The sequence below is a fragment of the Pteropus medius genome, unplaced genomic scaffold, assembly GCF_902729225.1.
Source record: "Pteropus medius unplaced genomic scaffold, Ma_sr-lr_union100, whole genome shotgun sequence".
NCBI lineage: Eukaryota > Metazoa > Chordata > Mammalia > Chiroptera > Pteropodidae > Pteropus > Pteropus medius.
In genome coordinates, this window is record NW_024352783.1 from 8,421,321 (window position 1) to 8,446,076 (window position 24,756).

Sequence of the window (24,756 nt, forward strand, 5' to 3'; positions counted from 1 at the left end):
CCTTGCCGCACAGTTGCTGGGCCTTGCCCGGCATGCTCCAAATGCCTCATGGCACCATGAGACTGCCAGGAGTGGGGAACTACATACCCAGGGAGGCTCCCCTTTTTGGTTGGAAACTGCCTTAACCCTAGGGTATGTTGGGGGGCTTGCAATGACTCTCTGCTCCCCACCCCCCTCATCCCACCTCCTACCCTTCCCAGGACTTTGTAGCTTTGGCTCCTTCTTCCCTGTAGGGGTTCTGGGCAGGCCCGAGCCCCCTCACCACGAGGGCAGAAGTCTTTATCTGCTCTGCCCTCGTTCAGGCTGCCTGAGGGAGTACTCAGGTGTGCAGGGTGGCCAGCGAGTGCCCTGGGCTTGCAATGGACAACCTCCAGGACACAGTTCCCCTGGACAAAGGGGGCTGCTGCCCTTCCCTCCTCAGGCTGGTCCCTGTTGGCTTCAGGGCTGAGGCACGGGAGCTCTTTGTTCTCTCCAGACCCCTGGTAAGGAGGCGGGGTGGGGGGCCGGTGAGTCTGGGGTCTACCTGCTGTCCAGTAACAACATGAGATGTGCCAGGGGCTGCTCATACCCTTCCCCAGAAACTGCCATGTTGATCATGTCCAGGCTGTACAGAGGCTGTTGCTCAGAGCAGGTGACAGCAGGACAGCTGTTCTTGGACAGTGCCAGGGGTGGCAGTGGGGCCTGGCTATGCTCAGCAGGAACAGATGTGCCCTCCTTCAAAAACCCAAAGGCTGGGTTGAGAGATCCCACAATGACAAGTGAGATCCATCGATGCAGGAGCCTGCAGGTCTCCCCAAAGAGGCGTTTGCAGAGGAAGAAGGGGCTCTCTGTCCATTTTATTTTCACAAGGAAAATGGCTTTAGATGCATTTTTTTCTGACCACAAAAACTAGTGACAGCTTTGTTGAGCAAATTGCTCCCTGTAAAAGTTTCAGACAAAACAAAAGTTATAAGGAAGAAAGAAATTCATCTCTAATCCCAACCACCTGTTCATAGGTAGCCATTACCAAGATTTTGGTGGATTTTATTCCACTTCTTTTTTGATAATATGAGAATATGTTATATTATCATAACAACATCAAAAGCTTGCATTAAGCTCTGAGTTCCAGGCTCTGTGCCTCTTGTGCATTCCTGCACTTTCGGGCAAGGAAACTGGAGTCCAGAGGTTCATGCAGCTCATGGTTAATGATAGTGCAAAAGGAGCAGCACTCTGGTCTCCTGACTTCCAGCTCTGGCTGCTGTGTCACCCTTAGACACATACTTGTTTTCTCTGGTGTGGGCAATTTGCCTGATGGCTGAGAGTGTTCTTTGCAGGTCATTGGCGTATATGTGGGGCTGGAGCTGTGATGGGTGGGAGCTTCAGGGTTGGTGGGGGCTGGCAGGCTGAGGCAGGGCTGAGTGGCATCCTTGACTCTGGCCATCACCTTCCAGGTGCTATACTTCATGATCTATGTCGTGAGCTCAGTGCTCTGTGGGCACCTGAGCAAAGTGGAGTTGACGTCAGTGACTCTCCCGGTGACCGTGAGTACAGCTGTGACTGTGCGGGGTTGGTCTCTCCCGGGCTTCTCCCCTGGGCTTCCAAGAAGACACAGCATGAGGGCTGACAGCTGCATCCACAGTTATGACCTGAGGCCCCTTCTCATTGGGCTGCAGCACATGCAGGTGGACAGGGCTGGCCAGGAGTGGTCTCTGGTTCAGCTGCACATCAGAGCTGCTGCTGGGTTGCCTCCCCTTCTTGAGCCCTGCCTGACAAGCCTTGTGTTTTCTCCTATGTATGGCTCCAGTTTGTCAATGTCTGTGGGATTTCCAGAGGATTTGGCTTTTCCTCAGCCTGTGACACCTTAGTGTCTCAGGTAGGTGGGCCTCCATGAGCTGGACAGGAGCAGAGCCTATCCCTCAGCTGCTAGGGGAGGAGGACTCCCCCCACAAAGGTCCCTCAGTGTGCCCTGGAGCTGGGAGCTTGTCAAAAAGACACTGGGGGAGGGAGCAACAGCCCCCCACCCCCACCCCCACCACCAATCCCTAAGGAAGAGTACTGTCAGGGAACCAGACTTTCCTGTTGAAAGAGTCTGTGCAGATGGGCAAGAGAACCGTGGAGACAGTTCTCTGCCCTAGTATGTCAATCCTGAGGGTGCACAGTTGGGATCCCCCTGACCTCGGGGACCCACAGCCCAGTGAGGCTCAGCTGCCCCTCGGGGTTCTGGGCTCATGATGGACCTGGAGACCTGGGCATCTGGGTTCAGCTCTGGCTGTCACTTACCAGCAAGTGACTTGGCAAGTGCGCTTGGAACCGCCTATGTCTCAGCTGTGATGTGGGGGAATAACGCTTGCCTCATTAGTGGCTTTTGAAAAACTGGGGACAACAGGTAGACAAAGTCTGGTACTCAGTAAACTATTATAATTCTGCGAGGAGGCTCATCCCCTGCAGAGGGAGCCGCCCAGGCTGTACCTAGGGTTGCCACATGTCAGCTACTGACTGGTGCCTGTTGTGCGCAGGGGCCACTCACAGCACTAGCGCGGCTAGCAGGCTCACACACTGGTTGAGCTCACTGGAGAGATGGGGAAGGTGCTGAGCAAAGGGGGTGCTGTTTTGCAGGTCTTTGGCAGCCCCAACAAGAAGCACGTGGGAGTCATCCTGCAAAGGGTCACGCTCATACTGCTTCTCTGCTGCTTCCCCTGCTGAGCCCTCTTCCTCAACACCCAGCAGATCTTGCTGCTTCTCAGGCAGGACCAGGACGTGTCCAGGTACCACTTGACTTCTGCTGGGAAGCCTGGAAGGGAATGGAGCCCCTAAAGAAGCCCACCCCCTAGGCCCCATGCTTCTCTGGCTCACAGGAGGTCGGTCACAAGAGCAACTTCTCTAGAGACGATTCTAGGGTAGGTTTTGGGATATGCACACACAGCGTGCTGCTCCAGCTGTGACCAGCAGGAGGCTGACAAATGGCCAGTTTTAATTTAAGAGGAAAGAGAAAAATAAAGAATTTGCATGTTATTCATAATTATGTTCCAACACTAGGTGGAACTTCACAGATGCTTTTGAAGAAATGAAATGTACACTACCCCGTATTCCAAAAAGGAGAAAGAGGACCGAACCAATTTCTGATGAATTATACAGTTTATTATTAATTTTAGAAATTCCATGTTACATGCACTTCATTTGGTTATTTCTTGATAAGATAGAACTTTTTACCTCCCTTACAAACCAAATGTCACTGCACATTTGGATTCTCTAGTCATGAGGTCCCTGTGGTTGGGTACTTGGGCTCCACCTGATGGCACCTTCCTGTCATAACTGCTAAAGTTTCACTTGCCTTGGCGGAGAATTGCAGCATCTGGGAAAGCCTCTCAGCAGACCCAGGGTGCTCAGGATGTCCCCGGTCGAGGAGGGCACAGCCTGGTCAGCTCCAGAGCTTCCGGTTCTCTTGCAGGCTAACACAGGAATGCGTGCTGATTTTCATGCCAGCGCTTCCGGTAAAGTGCCACCGCTGGGCCTGGAGGAGGGTAGGGTGGGCTTACACTCTCCCAAATTCTGGGGTTTTTTTGCCTTTTCACCCTATCTGCTGGGGAAGTCCATCGGCCACAGAGGCTTTCCACTGTGCCGTGAAGATGGCCGAAGTGGCAGGAGAGAAGTTCCCCTTCCAGTCAGTCAGTGCAGATTAAACTTTTAAAAAATAACAGAACGTGTTTTTGTGATTAGAAAACCCCTCATTGAAGAAATTGTAGAAAGCCTGGGAAAGAAAAATGTCAAATCACCTATAATCCTACCATCCAGATAGAACATAGGTTAGTATTTCTTTCCAGGATTGTTTCTATTCATGGGTGTGTGGTTTCAAACACACATATATAGTTTGAAATGGGACCAATGTGTGTATATTGTATTATAACTTGCTTTTTCCCTTTCAAATATGTCATTAGTCTCTTGATATGATTAAACAGCTTTCCACAATAACCATTTCAAAAGCTACATGGTATCTATATATCCAAGTAGTGCCATAATTTATTAACCAATCCCTATATGTTAAGTATTTAGGTTGTTTCCAATATTCACTATTATAAACAAGATTTGATAAACATTCTTATAGAAAAACTTTGGGAACATCTGTATTGATTTCCTGAAGATGCATTATTGTAATTGGAGTTACTCAGTCAATGGCTTTTGATACCAATTTATACCAATTCTACTCCCACTGGTAACACTCTCATCAGCACAGAGTATTATTATTAAATTTTTTTCTAATTAGGAATTGTTTGAACATAACTTTTATTGACAGTGAAGTTGAACATTTTTGTCATGTATTTATCTATCATTTGTTTTTCTTCCATGAATTGTTTACACCCTTTGCTTATTTTAGTAGGTTAATATTTTTCTAATTATAATAATGTGTTGAAAAGTATCTTAATGCTTTGCCATATATGTTGCAAACATTTTTCAGTTTGTCACTTGCTTTGTAATTTTTTGATATTTTTTACTTAAAGAATTTCTAATGTATATACAACAGGTCCATAAATCCTATCCTGTATGATATCTGTCTTTGATGAGCTTAAAAACACTTAACCCACATCAAGATTATATAAACATTTGCCTATATTTTCTTCGATCCCTTATATGGTTTCCATTTTTACATGTAAGACTTTATCTAACAAACTTTTTCAAAGACTAATTATTGACTTTCTTTTCTTTCTCTTCTCCATAAATTTACTAAGTACTAAATAAGCAGGGTGTATACTGGGGTTAGTTCCTGAGATTTCTGGCCTGACCCAGTGGCCTGTATATCTACTCTGGAATCCACTGCTATACTATTTGATTCGTTGAAGCTTAGTGATGCATGTTACTTATTCCCTGGCAGTTCTGTATCAGGGATCGCCTTGCCCACTGGAGTTTATCTTCCCATCTCTGGAACTGCAGCACCCCTCTATTCTGCATGGCACCAGGGGCTGAAGTTCTTGAGGAGGGAGCTGGGAAGGGAATGGGTCAGGTGAATTCAGGATGTTTAAAGGATGTCCAGGTCTGGCAGGGTGTACCCTGGCCACACCTGCACTGAAAGGCCGGTGCCATGACCTCTTTGGTGCCCGGCCAGCTCCAAATTCCTTCTGTATCATGGAAACCACCTGAAAAGGCTGGTGTTTCTCCTTTAAGCCTTCCCTAGAAACCATGCTTTGGCTCTTCAAACCAAGGTGATAGTATCTTGTCAAACAGCCATTGGGGCGGGGTCAGGAGAAAACATCCTATGAAGTTATCACTGTGGCAACTCGTTTATCAAAGCAAATCTCTCCCACAAAATGCAGCTGCAAAAACTTAATTACTAATAAAATAATAATAATAATACTTGCATGATGCTTACTTAATACTTGGAATACTTAAATACAGTGCCAAATACTGTTTTGTAAGCACTTTGTATATATACATGTAGTATACATGCATTATTATCCTCAGTATGTATGTGGAAACAAGCAAGAGAGGTTATGTAACTTGCCTAAAATCACACAGGTGAGGCTCATGGGCTTTGGGGACCTGGATGGGGAGTACTGCCCACCAAGTGCCTTACCCTTGACTGGGGCAGGTCAGTTATCATCTTTGCCTCACCCATGCCAAAGATTGTGGAGGCTGCCCACACTGTCCAAAAGTGGAGGTGAGGTCATGGGGAACTTGGTGGGGACTCCCCATCAAAGAGACAAGAAGAGCCACTCCCCATACCTGCCCCTGCCTGCCAGGAGAGGCCAAGAGTGGGACCCTGGCAGGATAGTGTAGTATGGTGCCAGCGGCTCCTGGGTGAGGCCAATCCCAGATGCGGGGGCTAGGTGAGCCATGCCTCAGTTTCCACCTCCCTATGCTGGCTTCAGCAGGGGAGCCTCCTCCTCCCCAGGGCCAGCTCTGCTCTCTCTCCTTTCCCAGGGGCTCTGCTTGTGCCAACACCATCTCCCAGTTCGTGCAGACTATCTTCCTTTTTCTTTACATTGTGCTAAAGAAGCTGCACCTGGAGACATGGACAGGTGGGGAGGGCCTCCCTACCTTTGGGGGACCTGAGCAAGTGAGCTGCTAGTGAGCCCCCGGCACAGGTACCAGTGTTCCCTTGGGAGGCAGAGGGCCCAGGTGGAGCCCCACTGTAGGAGCCCCATCCCGGGTTTGACTTTGTTTTCCTTCAGAGCACCCCTTCTCCTTTGATTTACTTCTCAGCACCCACCCCCAAAGGCCCTGGGTCCCACCACCTTGTGAGTCACAGTACAGAGCCCTGCTGAGAACAGGCTCAAGGGACTTTCGACAGTCCCCTTGATCTCAGGATGGTGATTAGAGTAATAATGATAACAGGTGAATTCCTACATGTCAGCAGAGGGCCAGGTGCCAGACACTCCCGACCTCTATTAAGCTTCACAACATCTTATCATTCTCATTTTATTTACCTGGAGGAAATTGAGACAGAGAGGTTAAGCAATTTGCCCAAAATGCCAGAGGTGGTACATCAGGGAAGGCTGGATTCAAACCCATGCCTGTCCACTCTCGGGCTTTGGGTCCAAGCTTTCTGCCTCCTGAAACCTAACTCTGTAACCTGTAGGCTCCATTTCCAGGCATTTCAGGAACAACTCTAGGGCCCCTGGGCCTCATTCAGGGGGCAAGACAGTCCTGCATGGCTGCACCCCGCTCCAAGTCTGCAAAGCTCTATCTACATTGTGAATCCTCTTGCACTGTCGATCACATACCATCCTCCCAACAATCCTTTGAGGAGGCAGGGCAAAGATAAGGACTCAAATTTTCAGTTGAGGAAACAAAGCCCAGAAATGGCATGGTAGTTGCCCAAGATCTTATGGTGTCATAGGCACGGTGGGGACCCCTGCCTGTGCCTGAGGCTCCCACCCTGAACTGTTCTGTGCCACTAGCCAGGTAAGCTGATGCCCTGTCCTTGCATCATCTTCCCACCCCCACCAGCACTGGACCAGCTGGCATGTCCTATGCAAAATGCCAAGTGCGTGGACCTGCTGAGCTGAGCCCAGGAGTGGGCAGAGCCAAAGGCCATCAGTGGCTCTTGGTAGTGGGCAGGAACACTGGGTGGGCTGCTGCTCAGCAACTGGGCCTTCTGTTCCTAGTCTGGTCCAGCCAGTGCCTGCAGGACTGGGGCCCCTTATTCTCTCTGGCTATCCCTAGAATGCTCATGATGTGCATTGAGTGGTGGGCCTACGAGATCGGGAACATTGTCATGGGTATGCGGAAGAGCAGGGCGGAAAAACAATGTTGGTGACTTACCCAGCCCGGAAACCTCCTCCCCGAATGGGTAGTTCGACAGCCCAACCCAGTCTAGATCAGTTGCTCATTTGTCTCCCCACCAGGCTGTGAGTTCCCAGAAGACAGGCCTGGGCCTTTTGTGTTGGGACCCCAGCATTGCCCAGCATAAGCCTGGCACTGAGTGGATACCCAGGTGGAGGTAGATGAGTCAATAAAAGAGTGAGAAATTGAATGGACTGGAGGTGTGTGAGCTTGAACAGCATGGCGGGTGTGGGGCCCTCACCTGATGCGGTGTGTACTCATCAGAACACTCAGCACAGAGTCCAAACAACCTGAGAATCAGGTCGGTGCTGGAGTAGCCCCGAGAGACCTTGGCCTCCAAAGCGAGAGACATTCTGTTAGCCCAGGGTCCCTTAGCTGGCCCCAGGGCCAGGTGCTTACCTCATGCTCTCCTGCAGGCCTGCTCAGAATGTTGGACCTCTCGGCCCAGTCCATCATCTACGAGGTGGCCACCGTAATCTACATGGTGAGGCTCCTCAGGGGTTCCTTTGCCAATCCCTCCACCCCTGCCCAGCCCCACTGTTGTCCTGGGGGTATGTAGGAGAGGGGTAACCTGTCACCCCAAGGGCCATCTCTGTCTTCTGAGGGACCCTCCTGGACTTCCCATGCCCATCGGGTCCAGGTCCTACCAGACTCACACACGGGTGGCCCACAGACACTTCACTAGGGGAAATATTGAACTCATGTAATGTTAGAATTTTTAAAAATTAATTAGCACCATTTAAAAATTGGGAGATTTCACATCATAATCTGGATTTTTGCATTTTCTTGCAAAGTGGGACATTCCATTTAGCCATGGGCTCATGTTCTTGCACATCCCAGTAGGAGAGAGCGGAGGTACCTGGTGGGACACTATACCCCAGCTCTCTCCTACTGGGATGTGCAGTAGGAGGGGCGAGGATAGGTCTCCTCCAACTTGATCCCCAGTGCCCCCCTCTCTCCACAGGGACATGGGTTGTCCCATGTCACTCATGTACAAATCTGCCAGGCTCCTGGGGTTATGCAGTCTGTGACCCCAGGTTTAAGCCAAGGGTTCACAAAAATCTGCATTTATAAACTAATTATAAGGTGATTCTTATTTTTACAAATGGGTCCACTGATTGTTTTCTTTAAACAGGGAACTTTTCTGGCAAATTTAGGGCCACACTCAAGTCTTTAAAATTCATTTACTCATGAGTTTTGGGGAGCACAATGATTTTGGTTGAAAGGCCAGTCTACGGGTGATGTTTGAAGTGGGTGGGGGTGGGATTGGGTAGCTAACTTAGGGTATTCCCACCCCATCTCCTAACCTAAGATGTCACTGCCTGTTGTCCGCATCCATGAATGTCCTCTCTCCTCATGCTGCTTCCCAGGGATTTGTCCTGTCTTCCTCTCTCCACTCATGGCCCAAATTGGAGGGCAGGAGCACTGCTCCACTGCCAGCCCAGGCTTCTTCCGGACTCAGCACCCACCCCATCCCAGGGGCAGAAGGGTGGCTCCACTGACAGCATCTTTTTACCTCTGCTCCCAGATTTCCACGGGGCTCAGCACCGCGGTCTGCGTTCGAGTAGGAACGGCCCGGGGAGCTTCAGATACTGTGAAAGCAAAGCAATCAGCCATCTCTGGTGTGCTTTGCACAGGTGGGCGGAGTCTTCTGCTAGTGGGTGGGGACTTGGAAAGCTGGAAAGTCAATAGCTTGGGCCAGAGGAGAGCCTGCACATTGGAGTCAGGGCTGGCCTTAGGAGCAGACAGGTTTATCTTCCAAATTTACTATACCTGCATGCAGTCTGGCCCAGAGCAGTCCCTGCTGATGAATTGACGGTGCGCCCCTCCCTAACCCACCCCAGTAGCAAACATCTCTCTTGCCTGCTGTGCCCCTTTCCCACTCCTTCTCTGCTGCTGGGGTTCTGGGCCTTCCAGCCACAGCTCGCCAATTTCCATAACTCACTTTTGTGTGACCCTGCAAAGGCCTTTCCTCTCCACGCATCTCCCTCCAGCCATCCAGGGTCCTCTTGTAAGCTTCCCCTCCCAGCATCCCCAGGAGCTTGGAACCTGCCCATCCCACCCCTCAGAAAGAACCAATCTTGTGTCCTCTACCATGTCTCTGCTTTCTGAGGCTGACAGATTCAGATCAGAGCCTCTGTGAAGAACAGTGGTTCATAGACTTCAGACTGCATTGGAATCCCCTGAAGGCAATGTCAAAACACAGATCGCTGAGCCATACCACACTAGGCAGAGTTTCTGATTCAGCAGATCGAGATGCTGCTGCTGCTGCTGCTGCTGCTGCTGCTGCTGCTGGTCCAAGAACCCTACTTGGAGCACCTTGGGTAGAAAGGCATTTTATATATTGTCCTTCCTACAGGACTGTAAAAGAGTGTCTTAGTCCAAGTGAATGACTCTAATGCAGGGAACTTCAGGCTCCTGGGCTGGGTGTGGAGGGCTGGGCTGACTTGTGCTGACCTAAGCTGGGCTTCTTCATGGGTTGGGTTCAGCCAAACACTCTCCTTTTGTCTCTTCCAGTTGGCACTTCACTGGTTGTGGGCGCCCTGTTGAGCATCCTGAAAAATAAATTGGGATATATTTTTACCGATGATGAGTAGGTAATCAGTTTTCTTCACTGACTTCTGGGAAATGTCAGAGTGGTTTGCAGCCAGTCCTCAGACACTTGTCACATGCCTGGCTCAGCAACGGGTCCAAAGGAAGCAGGACTAGCTCCAGCTTTGCCCTCACTGAGAGAAAGCCAGCATCTGTGCTTGTTTCTCCCAGGCCATAGCCTCCACCACTTGCTTGTCCAAAGGCAAAATGATAGTCAAAGGGCAGTACAAAACTGAGGGCTCTTCTAGAGTTTAAGAAGACTCTAGACATGTAGAAACTCAGGGCTAGGCTGTCAGTTAGGTTCCTAACATGTTGGGGGCTGTAATAGAAGGGATATAGCTGGGTCTCTAAGACTATAGTCATGTCTTAGTGCTCCAAATGAATGTTTTTCCTGTTTCTTCTGCAGAGAAGTCATTGCCCTGGTGAACAAGGTCTTGCCGACTTACATTGTCTTTCAGCTCTTTAAGGCCATCTGTGTGAGTACCACTGATGAGCCTTGCCCTCTCTGAGGCCTCACAGGGCTGTGAGGATTAACTCATCAATCTAAGTAAAGAGCTAACTGTATATAGTAAATGCCCAAAGTATTTGCTCATATTAGTTCTATTTTTATTCAAAACAATGGCTCTCCTTGACTTCTGCAATTCTAACAAGGCAAATGATGAATGCAGATTAGCAAAATACTGAAAAATTGCGCCACTGTAAACTCATAAATCTTTTTCCTTCCTTATTGCTTATGAGCTGGGGCCACAGGCACTGAACCATACCCCTGACTGGTCAGGAGCTCAACAGTAAGCACGTCCTGTTGCCAGTACAAAGGGACATTTCTGAGAGGGAATGAATGAACCCACCCCCTGAATTCTCTCCTTTGACTACTAAAGGACAGGTCCCATATAGTGCAGATTTGAATTATGTGAATTTTAAAAAGCATGACATAAAATATGAAAACGCTAAAGTCTCATTTTATAAGCGGAATTTGAAATCCTGTGTCTTATATTTTACATCTCAAGTTAAGTAAATTCTTCAGGAATGCATCCCTTGCATAAAATCCAACAGCCCTGCACAGGAGTTTATGCACTTGATTAGCAACACAGAGCACCTGCACTCTAGATTGTTTCTTGTCTGGGGAAAAACATCTGCACAACAGTAATTATCAACTCATATATATATAACCTACTGAAAGAAATTATATTTATGAAGAATTTTCCCAAAGGATTTAACTTTGAATCTAGCCAGGCATTCAGAAAGCAGCATACTTGGAGTTCATGCTCTTGGCCTCAGCAAAACTGCTTCCTCTGGGCTGTGTTTTGTCATTATATACATGGCTTTTATCATGGAAAATTAAAAGAAATTGTCTTATGGAATCAATGCAGGGGGCGGGGGATGGGGTGAGTTCCCCCAAGTGGGAAAGTCAAGTCCTACACCGAGAGAGAAGGAGGGTCTTGACCGCGCACAGGAAAGAATTCAAGGGAACACCAGAGCTAGAGAAAAAAAAAAAAGAATTTATTAGAGAAAGAATAATGCTCCATAGACAGATTGGGGTCTCCTCTCAGAGACAGAGAGTGAAAGGGATCTAGTGTTGAAGGAATCCAGTTTGTTTGTGATTCCTAGTTTCTATGATTTGGGGTTTAAAGACTTTGTTTCCTTATGTTCCTTTGATGGTATGGGTATGCAGTGTGAAAGACATGTTAGGAATCTTCCTTTATTCCATAGGTTCTCTCATGGCATGGCCATAGGGTATGAATGGTTAGGTTTATTTTATGTAGGGTATGACTTAAAGACTCTGTTTTCCTTTCATGTATGGGTAACTAGTTTGTTAGTAATCCCAGCAGGAATCTTCCTTTGTTCTGTAGGTTCCTTGTTGTTTGGCTGTAGGGATGATCAGCACATTGTAGGCTCTGAATACAACCTGATTTAATATTTAGTTTTCATGTCTCTTCCCTTATCATTCCCACTTCAGAGATAGTATTCCCTTATTCTTAAGGGGATGTCGAGGGATGAACATCTGTGTTCTGTAACTTCTTCAAAGCTGAGATAGAGCTGTAGTCCCTGCCTGCTGGGAATGAAAATCTCTAAAAGTCCATTCTTAAGGGCCTTAGAGGCATAGAATGTAGGAGTTGTTTCAGTAATTGGAAGTAATTCAGTAGTTGGAAGCCTTGCATGGCCATCATCTTTATGTGGAATTGTAGAAGTCTGGAAGATACAAGATTAAAGAGATAGAGACTGAAAAGTAATAAAAGTAAGATAGTTACCAGAGGTCCTAGGAGGAGAAGGAGCCAAGTGATATTTGATAGGTACCCTTTAATGGAGTCCTATATAGTGGGGTCATTTTATAGCAAAGGAATTTCTGGTATTAACGCGGAGTGGGAGGTGATCGTGAGAGCCGTCCAGACAAGGTGGTGACAGAAAAAGCCAAGAAAGCTTCATGGTATAAGGCTGGAGCAGGAGCGATAGCCCTTTCTTTCTCTAAAAGCCAAAAGGACAAAGGGTTTCCTACCCCAGGGGAGGAGGCTATGTGAAACGGCAGAAGCTGCGTTAGATGAAGGTGGTTGCAAAAGTAAAGAGCAGGCCTACCCACTGCGTTACTTACACTAGCAATAAGTAAGTCATCATTTTTAAGTTTAAGGTCTCTGAGAAGATGAGGGCTGTCACGAAACCCCTGGGGCAACACAGTCCAGGTGCATTGTGGCCTCTTGGGTCTCAGGACCTGTCACTTAAAAGCAGAAAGATAGGTGGAATCAGGGTGTGACAGTCTACAGGAAAAGGCATCCTTTAAATCTGAAACAGTATAAAATACTGAGTGCTCCCCAGAATCTGAGCGAGGAGGGTATATGGGTTGGGAACCATGGGATAAATGGGAACAACTACTGCTAACTGCTCTGAGATCTTGGACAAATTGTTGTTCCCAGTTTGACTTCTTCCCAGGCAAGATTACAGGGGGACTGACAGGGTTTAATCAATCGCTGCTTTAGGGACTTTTTAAAGATGGGGTTGAACTCTTCGAAAGGCCTCTGATTTTAAGGGATGCTAGTACTTGTAGGGTTATGGCCTAAGTTTTATTTTAATTGGCTTGGTATTAATTGGCTGCCCTGGAGAAGTCACGGCCTACATTGACTGCCACCTGGTGCTAATTTTCTTAGGAAGGATGCTGGAGAGCTAGATGGGGTGGGAGTCCAAAGGGGGACACTAACCTAGAGCTCTGGTGACCAGATTCTTGTCTTATGCCCTGAGAAAGAATTCAAGGACTGGACAAACAGCAAGCAGGAAAGCACAAGTTTTATTAAAGCAAAACTACACACTGAAGAGAAAAGTGATGGCAAACACAGAGAAAGAGTTTGAGAAAGAGTTTACCCCGAGCTGTCTGAATTGCGGGCTTTTGTTTTCTTGGGGATGGTAGGGAGTGCCTGGAGACATGGTGCTTGCAATGCAGGTGATATTTTAATGATATTATGACTAGCCAAACTAAACAAAGGTCAACGGAAAGACCTGGAGCCTTATCCTGGAGACGGGTGTCCCGAGGTTATCCATCCCGCCTCCCGTCTTTGTTGTTTCTTATGCCACCTGGAGGGTAGGAGGTGACCTAAGGCCATCTACTCCAACAGAGTAGACAGCTCTAGCATCTAGTGAAAATTCAGTTTTCCTACCTGCCATGCCAAGGGTGACCTGAGTGAGACTCCACTGTTGTAATGGCAGTGGATCTCTCTAGGACAAGAGCCAGTGAATGCTTAGGTCTCCTCAGTTGTAGGAGGTGGCTCTCTTATTTGAGAAGCTAGCCATGAGGGGAGAGGGCTTAGGAGGTTCACCCCTTTCCAGGACTGAATGGACACACCTTTCCAGTGCCCTTTTTTTAGCTTTATTGGTGATTGTCTTCCCCAGTCCTGTCGTATGCGACCAAGATTGAAATTTTGCTACACCTGGCCGAAAGGCTTTATTGCCTAGATCTCGAGATGGTCGCTTGCTGCATTATATCAATATAACTTTGCACCTTTTCTCCTTTCTTTTCCTCCTCTGCCTAGTCCTGGTTACTGAACACCTTAAAGACCTCTGACACCAAGGCACCTTGTGGGATTTGGTGTCCAGCTTCCAAATTTGGAGCTTCCTTTGAATATTTGCCACAGCCTGAGTTATGCATAGCCAGGAGTGTCTGGCCCTCATCAGACTTGGGGTCTGTTAGTATATTTTCTAAAAGCCTTAGAGAGCTGGTTAAGATATATGGTTGGATTCTCGTCCTTTTTCTGAGTAATTTCTTTTACCTTAATATAAGTCGCTGGCTTAGTTTGGCATCTTTTTTTATTTCTTCCAATATGCAATTAAGAAAGTGACCCATCTTTAGCTGATCTCTCCCATCCTCACAGTTCCACTGGGGATTGTGTTCTGGGACTGCCTCATTAGCTGCTTGATAGGTAGCAAATTCCCTGGCCTTCCCTAGGATCTGAGCCTTTTCAGCATGGATGCAACCATGGGTCAGAACTACTATCACGTCCTGCCAGGTTGGAGAAAAAGTCAGGCCAAGCTTAATGAATTCATCCCTAAACTTATCTGGGTTATTGGTAGAAACGGCCAAATCATTCTTTACACTGGCTTATACTGACATTGAGAAGGGCACATGAACCCTAGCAGGCCCGAAATATAGACGTTCACATAATTATTAGCAAAACTTAGTTTTTACTATTGTGGAGATTTAGATTTTTTTTTATTTTTAAAGTAACCAACGACCTGGTTAAGACAACATAAAACACAAAATTATTTTGATGAAGCACAAAATCCTTGCTTTGTACTCAGAAAACTTTTCCATAATGTCAGTAGCAGACCAACAGTCCAAGAAACACTTATTTAACAGAGAGTGAAAACCCAAGTCTAATTTTGCATTAGCTTACTTTTGATATTTAAATATATTTACTTAATTATGTTTATTCCAATCATGTTTAGCTTAACCATATATAAAATTTCCTCTCAAGATTTATCTTTATAAACCTTCCACAACTATCTTCATCCCTTTTAGTTTGCCTCTTCTTAGCTCATTTAGAAATAACCAACGTTAGAACAAACTACTTTTCTTTAATTTTCTTCGAAATATATCTCCATACCTTATACCTGCTATTACCAAAACATAAATTTTCTTTTCCATCATAATTAGAATTCTTAACTCTTAGAAACCTCAATTTCTAGTGGGAGCTAAAAAGTAAGCAATTAGCATTCTTTGGATTGGCAAATTTATAAATATACTTTGTAACCTCTAGACACATAGGTTTATTTTGGCAATATATTTACAGTTTTTTTAGAAATATATTTTTAAATAAGGTATAAGACATTGCTTATTTAACGTATATAAGCATTTAATTTTTTTCAAGCCTATTAAATATTTTAAACTGCTAATACCATCTGCAGGCAAAAACACCATATTATACATAAAACACAGACAAACATAGATATCAGAGATCATGCACATAAACAGAATTACCAATAATTGTAGAGGACTCAAGATTTTACATTTGCCCTTGACAGTTTTAAGAGGTTGGAAAAAAGGCAGCGGAGAAGTGTGGCTCGTGAAACTAGCTGCTCGGAGAAGTGTGGCTCGTGAAACTAGCTGCTCGTGGTTTTCAAAGTGCCCCTTTTTTCCCTTCAGTTACCACAGCCTCAGGCAGTAGTGGCTCTTTTTCTATTTCTGGTTATCTGCATGACCTTGAAAGTTACTGAGAGTTAGAAAAACCTTATAAGACTCTTAAATTTGCCAAGTTTCTAAATTGTAGAAAAATATGAGTTGTTGTTTTTTTTTTCTTCTAAAGATTGTCTTGTTTGAATTGGTTCTAATTGTTTAAGAGCTGTCCCAGCAGAGAGTCTTCGGGAATGCTTGGTCCCCTTCTATCATTATTGTGTGTCTGGAAGAGACCGGACCTGTGGGTCCTGACTGTGAGGTGATGTTGACGGTCTGCCTGCCAACAACCCTGTGCTTTAAGGAAGGAAAGGATCCGCCAGGTGCCTAGAACTCTTAGAAAGCCAGGCTGGTGAGGAGGGGTTAGGACCCTAAGAAGTTACAGATATAGTACAATAGGGCCAACCCGTGGGGGCCCTCGAGCCCCTGGATAGAGAAGGTGACAGGAAAGGTGCTTGACCAGGCAGGGAAAAGTAGGAATGTGACTGTCTATGAGAAGAAAGGGATCAGCTCGACAGAGGTCTGACCACCTGGCTAGCTTAAGATGTTTTGGGTCAGGAGTAAGGACCAAAATCCACTGAGAGAACAGACCAGAACTCTAGGCTCTGAAGTCCTAGCCTAGCTGAGGGCGAAACCTAGGCCCTCTCTTTCTTAAGCAGATTATCCAGACAATTCAATGGAAGGAGAGGACTATGAGTTGGAGTGTGGGGCCCAAATGGAGAAGAGTAGTAAAATGATAGTAAGGAATGAATGTCTCCTGGAAAATGGGCCCAGACAGTGGCCGCCTAGAGTATGAGATAGGAAGCATTTGAACGGGGAAGGGGAAAAGTCAGAGGGGAACTCAGGAAACCAGAAAGTCCTGAGTCCGGGGGAGACTAGAGTTGGGTGTCTTTGGCTTCCCCAGCAGAGACAGCAATGTTCCTCCCTGCAAAGAAAGCAGGGGGTTCAGCAACTCCAATATAGGTGAAGAAGTCAGAAGTAGCCACCAGGTGGATAATCTGAGAAAAGTCCAGAGTGAGAGAGTCAGTTGCCTCAAATAGAAAAGGAGTAGAGGGGATAGGAAGGGTAAACAAAGGCTAGCTCCCCCGGAAAGAGCTACTTTGTTAGTACTGCACTGCTGGGGACGAAGGGCTCAGTTAAGAATTGTAGAGAGCCCAGGGTGGAGAGAGAGAAATAAAGAAGGCTAGCTAGCCCTTGGGGCGGAGAAGCTACCGTAATGCCATTGAGAAGGAAGGCAGAGACAACCCAACACAGTAGGGTGGCGGCCAAGCCCAAATCCAAATGATTAGGGCTTTCTCTGGAGATGGCTCCGGCATCCCAGAGCCAATCAAGAAATGAGCGATAGGACAGATAGAGGACAAGTTTGGAGAGTTTAGCCTGGGCAGCTAGCCTATCCCTGCCTCTCCTGGTTATGAGTTCCCACAGAGATGGGCGGTGTTGAGGTAAAGATTCAGGGGCAGGATGGAGGAGTTAGCCCTGGTGAGCTGCCACAGCCCACTGCTTCTCCAGTAGCAATCCCTCCCCCCGCCACCCTGCCCCGTGAGAATGAAAGCAAGGTACCAAAAGGAAGAGACAGAAGACTCCCTGGGACTCACCCGTCCTGTAGCGTTCGAAAGGTGCTGCGCAGTCTTAATATGGAGTCTGGGTGAGGTGGTCCCACAGCAGGTCTTCTTTGAAATTCTTATGGGAAGCACCAAGTTTCAAGGAAAGTAGAGGAAGAGTAGAAGGAAAGACAGACGAGATTGATGGACTCCTGCTCTGTCAGAGGGCTGACCTCGAAAAGATCCCAAGCCACCATCTAAAATTAAAGAGGGGAGTCATGCCATACTTGGGTGAACCAGGTTTATGTCCTTTGATCCCTTTGTGGCCTCCAGGAAAGATGATGCAGGACAGAGTGAATTCCCTCAAGGAGAGACTCACGTCCTTCATCGAGAGAAAGGGAGGGTCCTTGACTGTTCACAGTAAAGAATTCACGCCCACACCAGAGTTAGAAACAAAAGAAAAGTTTATTAGAGAAGAAATAACGCTCCACAGACAGAGTGTGGTCTCCCCTCAGAGACAGAGAGAGATCCTGAGTGTTCGAGGAATTCAGTTTGTATGACATTCTTACTTTCTATGAATTACAGTTTAAAGACTTTTATTCCTTATGTTCCTTTGATGGTATGGGGATGCAGTGTGAAAGCTTGCTGGGAATCTTCCTTTGTTCTGTAGGTTCCTCGTGGTCTGGCTATAGGGCTGATCAGCACATTGTAGGCTCTGAATACAACCTGGTTTAATATTTAGTTCTCATGCCTCTTCCCTATATCAGAATCTATTATTGCTTTTGTCATAGGATATTGTTAAGGACACTATTTTTTTCTACCGATCGCTAACACTAGTTGGGAACAGCCTTGCAGTTCTCGAAGAATTAAGTGGGCAGCACTTCTCTGTTCACTTTGGCTACCAAGGAACTTGGAAGCAAATTTAAAACTAGCAATTGTAAAGGGCCTTATAGCTTGTGTATTTTCATTCTGTCATCTCTCCTCCTGGCTATATTTAGATTGTTCTTAATTTACGTTTTACATGAACTTATTTTTATTTTTTTATACTTTATTGAGTTATAATTTATATACCAGACAATTCATGCTTTTTAAGTGTGTAATTTAACCATTTTAAATAAATTTAAAGTTGTACAATCACTACAATACAGTTTTAGAACCTTTCATCACCCCCAAATTTTCCTGGAGGCTGCTTTGTGGTCAATCCCTGCTCTCACAGCAAGGCCCAGACCTGGAAGCACTTATATCATGCCTATTGCCTCTTCTTTCTTTGGGGGATGGAGAGGGCTGTGTAACAGATTACCTTGCTGGTGTGAGATCAGACTGCTTGATTAAGACCATGCTTGTGAGAGAGCTGGCAACTGGAATTAGATCAGGCCTTAAATCTAAGTTTGGTATCATGGGCTTTTAGCATGATTGACTTCATTTTGGGCCTGCGATAATCTCTTTAAGACCATAAATCTCCTCCCTACCCTAAGTTTCCTCTATGATTTACATCTTGTATTAGTGTGGCACATTTGTTAAACTGATGAAAGAATATTGATACATTAAGGTTCTCTCTTGGTGTTGTACATTCTACGGGTTTTGACAAATGTATAATGACACATATCAACCATTATAGAATAGGAATAATTTCACTGCCATAAAAATTATCTATGTATTACCTATTCATTCCTCCTCTATCCCTGTGTCCTCCAACCCCTAACCCTTGGCAATCACTGTAGTTTTTTTGTCTCTGTAGTTTTGCCTTCTCCAGATGTCTTATAGTTGAAATTATACAGTATGTAGCATTTTAAGATTGGCTTCTTTCACTTAGTAACATGCATTTAAAGTTCCTCCTTGCCTTTTCATAGCTTAATAGCTCATTTCTTTTTAGCATTAATACTTCATTGTCTGTATCCATTCAGCTATTGAAATACATTTCAGTTGCTTCTAAGTTTTGGCAATTATGAATAAAGCTATAAACATTCTCGTGCAGGTTTTTGTGTTGACAAGGTTTTCAACTCTTTCCATAAAAACCATCTGGGAGGATGATGGTACTATTATGTTTAGCTGTGTAAGAAATTGCCCAATTGTCTAACCATTTTGCATTCCCATCAGAAGTGAGAGTTCTCGCTGCTCCAAACCCTCATCAGCTTTTGGTGTTGTCAGTGTTTGAGACTTTAGCTATTCTACTAGGTATGTAGTGGTGTCTCATTGTTGTTTTAATTCACAATTCTCTGAGGACATGTGATGTAAAGCATCTTTTCGTATACTTATTTGTCATCAGTATATCTTCTTTAGTGAGATGTCTGTTCAAATCTTTTGCCCATTTTAAAATTGGGTTTTTTTTTTTATTATCGTTCTAAAGCTTTTGTATATTTTGAATACCAATCCTTTATCAGATATGTGTTTCTCAAAGATTTTTCTCCCAGTCTGTGGCTTTTCTTTTCATTTTTTTAACCATGTCTTTCATAGAGCAGATGTTTTTAATGAAGTCCAACTTATCAATGTTTTTTCTTTCATGGATTGTGCTTTTGGTATTATATCTAAAAAGTCATCACCAAATCCAAGGTCACCTAGATTTTCTTCTATATTATCTCCTGGGAGTTTTATAGTTTTTCATTTTGCATTTGGGTGCATGATCCATTTTACTTTTTGTGAAAGGTGAAAGATTCATATCTATACAGATGGTCCTTAACTTAATGATGGTTCGACTTAATGATTTTTTTGACTTTACAATGGTGTGAAAGTGATACGTATAATAAATCACATGAAATATTCAACACTTTATTATATATGGCTTTGTGTTAGATGATTTTGCCCAACTCTAGGCTAATGTAAGTGCTCTGAGCACGTTAAAGGTAGGCTGGGCTAAGCTATGATGTTTGGTAGTTTATGTGTATTTAGTATATTTTCGACTTATATTTTTAACTTATGATGGGTTTGAGACATAACCCCATTATAAGTCGAGGGGCATCTGTATTCATTCTTTTTGCATGTGGATGTCTAGTTGTCCCAGAACTGTATCTAGAAAAAAAAAAAATCTCTTCATTGAATTACCTTTGCTCCTTCGTCAAAGATTTGTTGACTATTTGTATGGATCTATTTCTAAGATCTCCATTCTGTTTCATGGATCTATTTGTCTATTCTTTTACCAATACCACATTGTCTTGATTATTGTAGTTTTATAGTTAAGTCTTAAAGTTGGGTAGTCAGTCCTCTGACATTATTCTCCTTTAATATTGTGTTGGCTATGGGTCTTTTGCTTTTTCACTTTAACTCTAGAATCAGTTTGTAGATATCCACAGAATAACTTTCTGGGATTATTTCTCACTTTTATTATAGCTATCCTAGTAGGTCTGTACTAGTGTCTCATTGTGGTTTAATGTGCATTTCTCTAATGATTAATGACTAATGTTGAGCCCCTTTTTGTGTGTTTATTATCTATTTGTATGTCTTCTTCAGTTAAATGTCTATTCAAGTCTTTCATCCATTTGAAAAATTGGACCGTTTGTCGTATTAGCTTGTTAAGGCTGCTGTAACAAAGTACCAAAACCCGAGTGACTTAAAATAACAATATATTGTCTCACAGTTCTGGAGATCAGAAGTCCTAAATCAAGATGTCAGCAGCACTGTGCTTCCTCTGATGGCACTAGGGAAGGACCTGTTCCAGGCCTCTCCCCTGGCTTCTGGCATCCTCAGGAATTCTTTGACTTGCAGATGGCTGTCTTCTCCTTCTGTCTCTTTCCATCATCTTCCCTCTGTGCAAGTCTGTCTCTGTGTTCAAATTTCTCTTTTTTACAAGGACTCCAGTCATTCTGAGTTAGGGCCCACCCTGATAGCCTCATCTCAACTTGATCAATCTGGAAAGACCCTGTTTCCAAGTAAGGTCACATTACAAGTACTGAGAATGGAATTTTAACATCTTTTTCAGGGACACAATTCAACCAGTAACATTTATCTTCTTATTACTGAAGTACAAGAATTCTTTATATGTTCTACATACAAGTCCTTTATCAGATATATATATATATAAGCCCAGCCTGTAGCTTGTCTTTCATTTTCTTACTGGTCTCTTTTGACAAAAGCTGCAGAAGTCTGCAATTCTAATGTAGTCTAATTTCTCAATTTCTTTTCTTTTGTGGCTTATGATTTGCTGTTGTATAGAACTTTTGGCCTAACCCAAGGTCACAGAAATTTTCTCCTATGATTTCTTCTAGGAAGGCTATTTTCTCCCCCTGTGAATTTTCTTGGCACCTTTGTCAAAAATCAGTTAGTCATAAATTTTCAAACTTGTAAAAAGAATTGCAGGGGTTACATTTGTAATTCTAGCTTTAACATTATTCAAAGAATGAGGTATTAAAACATGCACAACACTTGTGACATGACCCCAACAGAGTCTCGGGAGAGAGATCGGGCTAGTGAAGTGGACAAGAAAAAGGACTTTTTCTCTACCAGAAGCAATGGCATAAAAAAGTTTAAATTAAACCTTTACTTTTTATTATTATTTACTTATATTATTACTTCAATAATCTGTTATTGTATCTGAAGTATAGTAACAGTAGATGTTCAGGATGAATACAGTGAGGAATAAGAGGGTCTAAGTTGTTTTCTAAATTATCAAAGTAAATCTACATTTAATATAGTTGTGATGTGCATTATACTTTTAAGAAAAGTGGTAATCTGCAAACTAATGATTGCAATTCTTACATTAACAAGATATTCAATTAACAGAAATATCCAATTACAATTCATTGTAGATAAGTGGAAAATTACAAATTTTTAAAATAAATGTATTTATTTAAATTAGTTTCAAGTATACAGTACTTTGGTTAGACATCTATATTGTTCATAAAATGATTCCAATTGCTCCCTCCCTCCCCTGGCCCTCCACTTAGCCATCATATTAATGCTAACTGCGTTGCCTGTGCTGTGCTCCCCATCCTCGTGCCCAACTATCAACTACTAATTTGTACTTCTTTAATCCTTCGCTCCATTCTCCCAGTCCCCCAAACTCCTCCCCTCTGTCTGTCACCAAATTGTCCACTATATTTGTGAGTCTGTTTTTGATTAGTTTGTTCTTTTTGTTCCTTAGATTCCACATATAAGTGAAATCATATGGTGTTTATCTTTCTCCATCTGACTTATTTCACTCAGCATAATAACCTCTAGGTTCATCCATGTCATTGCAAATGGTAGGATTTCATTTTTTTTTCATGGCTGAGTAATATTCCATTGTATATATGAACCATAAGTTCTTTATCCAATCATCTGTTGATGGGCATTTAGTTTGCTTCCATATCTTGGCTATTGTAAATTATGCTCCCATGAATATTGGGCTGCATAGATCTTCATGAATTATTGTTTTGGTTTTCTTTGGATAAATACCTAGAAGTGCAATTGCTAGGTCAAAAGGTATATCAATTTTTAATTTTTTGAGAAACCTCCATACTGTTTTCCATAGTGGCTGTACCAATTTGCAATCCCACCAACAATTTATGAGGGTTCCCTTTTCTTCACATCCTCTCCAACACTTGCTGTTTTTTGATTTACTGATGAAAACCATTCTGACAGGTGTGAGGTGATATCTCATTGTGGTTTTAATTTGCATTTCTCTTATGATTAGCGACTTTGAGCGACCTTCATTAGTGACCTTTCACATGTCTGTTAGCCATCTGTATTTCCTCTTTGGAGAAGTATCTGTTCAGGTCTTCTGCCCATTTTTTAATTGGATCGTTTGTTTTTTTGCTGTTGAGTTGTATAAGTTCTTTATAAACTTTGGATATTAACCTCTTATCAGATGTATCAGCGAATATCTTCTCCCAAACAGCCGGTTGTCTTTTTGTTTTGTTAATGGTTTCCTTTGCTGTACAAAAATTTTTTAGTTTGATGTAGTCCCATTTGTTTATTTTTTTCTTTTGTTTCCCTTGTCCAAGGATTATATCTGAAAAGAAATTCCTGTTAGTAATGTCAGAGAGTTTATTGCCTATGTTTTCTTCCAAAAGTTTTATGGTTTCGGGTCTTACATTTAAGTCTTTAATCCATTTTGGTCCAGCTTCTTTTCTTTGCATGTATCTGTCCAATTCTCCCACACCATTTATTGAAGAGACTGTCTTTACTCCATTGTATATTCTTACCTCCTTTGTCATATATTAAGTGAGCATATAGGCGTGGATTTATTTTTGGGCCCTCTATTCTGTTTCATTGATCAATATATCTGTTTTTATGCCAGTACCATGCTGTTTTGATTACTGTAGCCTTGTAGTATAGTTTGATATCAGGCAGTGTGATAACTCCAACTTTGTTCTTCTTTCTCAAGATTGCCATGGCTATTTGAGGTTTTTTATGGTTCCATATAAATTTTAGGATTATTTGTTCTAGTTCTCTGAAAAATGCCATTGGTATTTTGATAGGGATTGCATTGAATCCATAGATTGCTTTGGGTAGTATGGCCATTTTAACAATATTGATTCTTTCTACCCGTGAACAGGGTACCCATGAAGATATCCATTTGTATCTTCTTCAATTTCTCTTTTCGATGACTTATAATTTTCTGAAAACAGGTCTTCTACCTTTTGGGTTAATTTGATTCCCAGGTATTTTATAGTTTTCGACGCAACTGTAAATGGGATTGTTTTCTTAACTTCTCTTTCTGCAAGTTCAACATTGGTGTATAAAAATGCCACTGACTTCTGAATATTTACTTTATAATCTGCTACTTTACCGAATTCATTGATCAGTTCTAACAATTTTTTGTGGAAGCTTTAGGGTTCTCTATATACAGTATCATGTTGTCAAATAACGAGAATTTTACTTCTTCCTTTCCAATTCGAATGCCTTTTATTTTTCTTTCTTGTCTTATTGCTGTGGCTAAGACTTCCAAAACGATGTTGAAGAGGAGTGGTGAAAGTGGGCATCCTTGTCTTGTTTCTGATCTTAAAGAAAATGCTTTTAGCCTTTCCCCATTGCATCTATTTCCACTTTGCTGAGAGTTTTTATCATAAATGGATGCTGGATTTTGTCAAATGCTTTTTCTGCATCTATTGATATTATCATATGTTTTTTTTTCTTTCTATTTGTTAATGTGGTATATCACATTAATTGATTTGCAGATATTGAACCAAACTTGCATCTCAGGAATAAATCCAACTTAATCATGGTGTATGATATTTTTAATGTATTGCTGAATTCTGTTTGCTAATATTTTATTGAGGGTTTTTGCATCAATGTTCATAAGAGATATCAGCCTATAGTTTTCTTTTTTTGTAACGTTTTTGCCTAGTTTTGGAATCAAGGCAATGGTGGCCTCATAAAAGGAGTTAGGGAGCCTTCCCTCTTCTTTAATTTTTTGGAATAGTTTGAGAAGAATAGGTGATAATTCTTCTTTGAATATTTGGTAAAATTCACTTATGAAGCCATCTGGTCCAGGACTTTAGCTTTTGGGGAGGTTTTTGATTACTGATTCGATTTCATTGGTGGTAATCGGTTGGTTCAGATTTTCTGTTTCTTCTTGACTCAGTCTTGGGAGATTGTATGTTTCTAGAAATGTGTCCGTTTTTTCCAGATTGTCCAATTTGTTGCCGTATAATTGCTCATAGTATTTTCTTATAATCCATTGTATTTCTGTGGAGTCCGTGGTTATTTCTCCTCTTTCATTTCTGATTTTATTTATTTGAGTCCTCTCTCTTTTTTCCTTGATGAGTCTGGCTAAGGGTCTGTCAATTTTGTTTATCCTTT

At 43.4% G+C, this 24,756-nt stretch overlaps 1 protein-coding gene across 1 annotated transcript in view; it reads left to right on the top strand.

Moving 5' to 3' along the window:
* The first annotated feature begins 359 nt into the window (after window positions 1–359).
* The window catches only part of LOC120589780 (multidrug and toxin extrusion protein 2-like), a 38,294-nt gene continuing 13,897 nt past the window's right edge, over window positions 360–24,756 (top strand). The window contains 11 exon segments of the mRNA XM_039847397.1: window positions 360–482; window positions 1,392–1,520; window positions 1,784–1,852; window positions 2,596–2,744; window positions 3,428–3,640; window positions 5,893–5,990; window positions 7,080–7,193; window positions 7,674–7,741; window positions 8,786–8,894; window positions 9,775–9,850; window positions 10,256–10,325. Coding sequence (XP_039703331.1) covers window positions 360–482; window positions 1,392–1,520; window positions 1,784–1,852; window positions 2,596–2,744; window positions 3,428–3,640; window positions 5,893–5,990; window positions 7,080–7,193; window positions 7,674–7,741; window positions 8,786–8,894; window positions 9,775–9,850; window positions 10,256–10,325 — 1,218 coding nt within the window.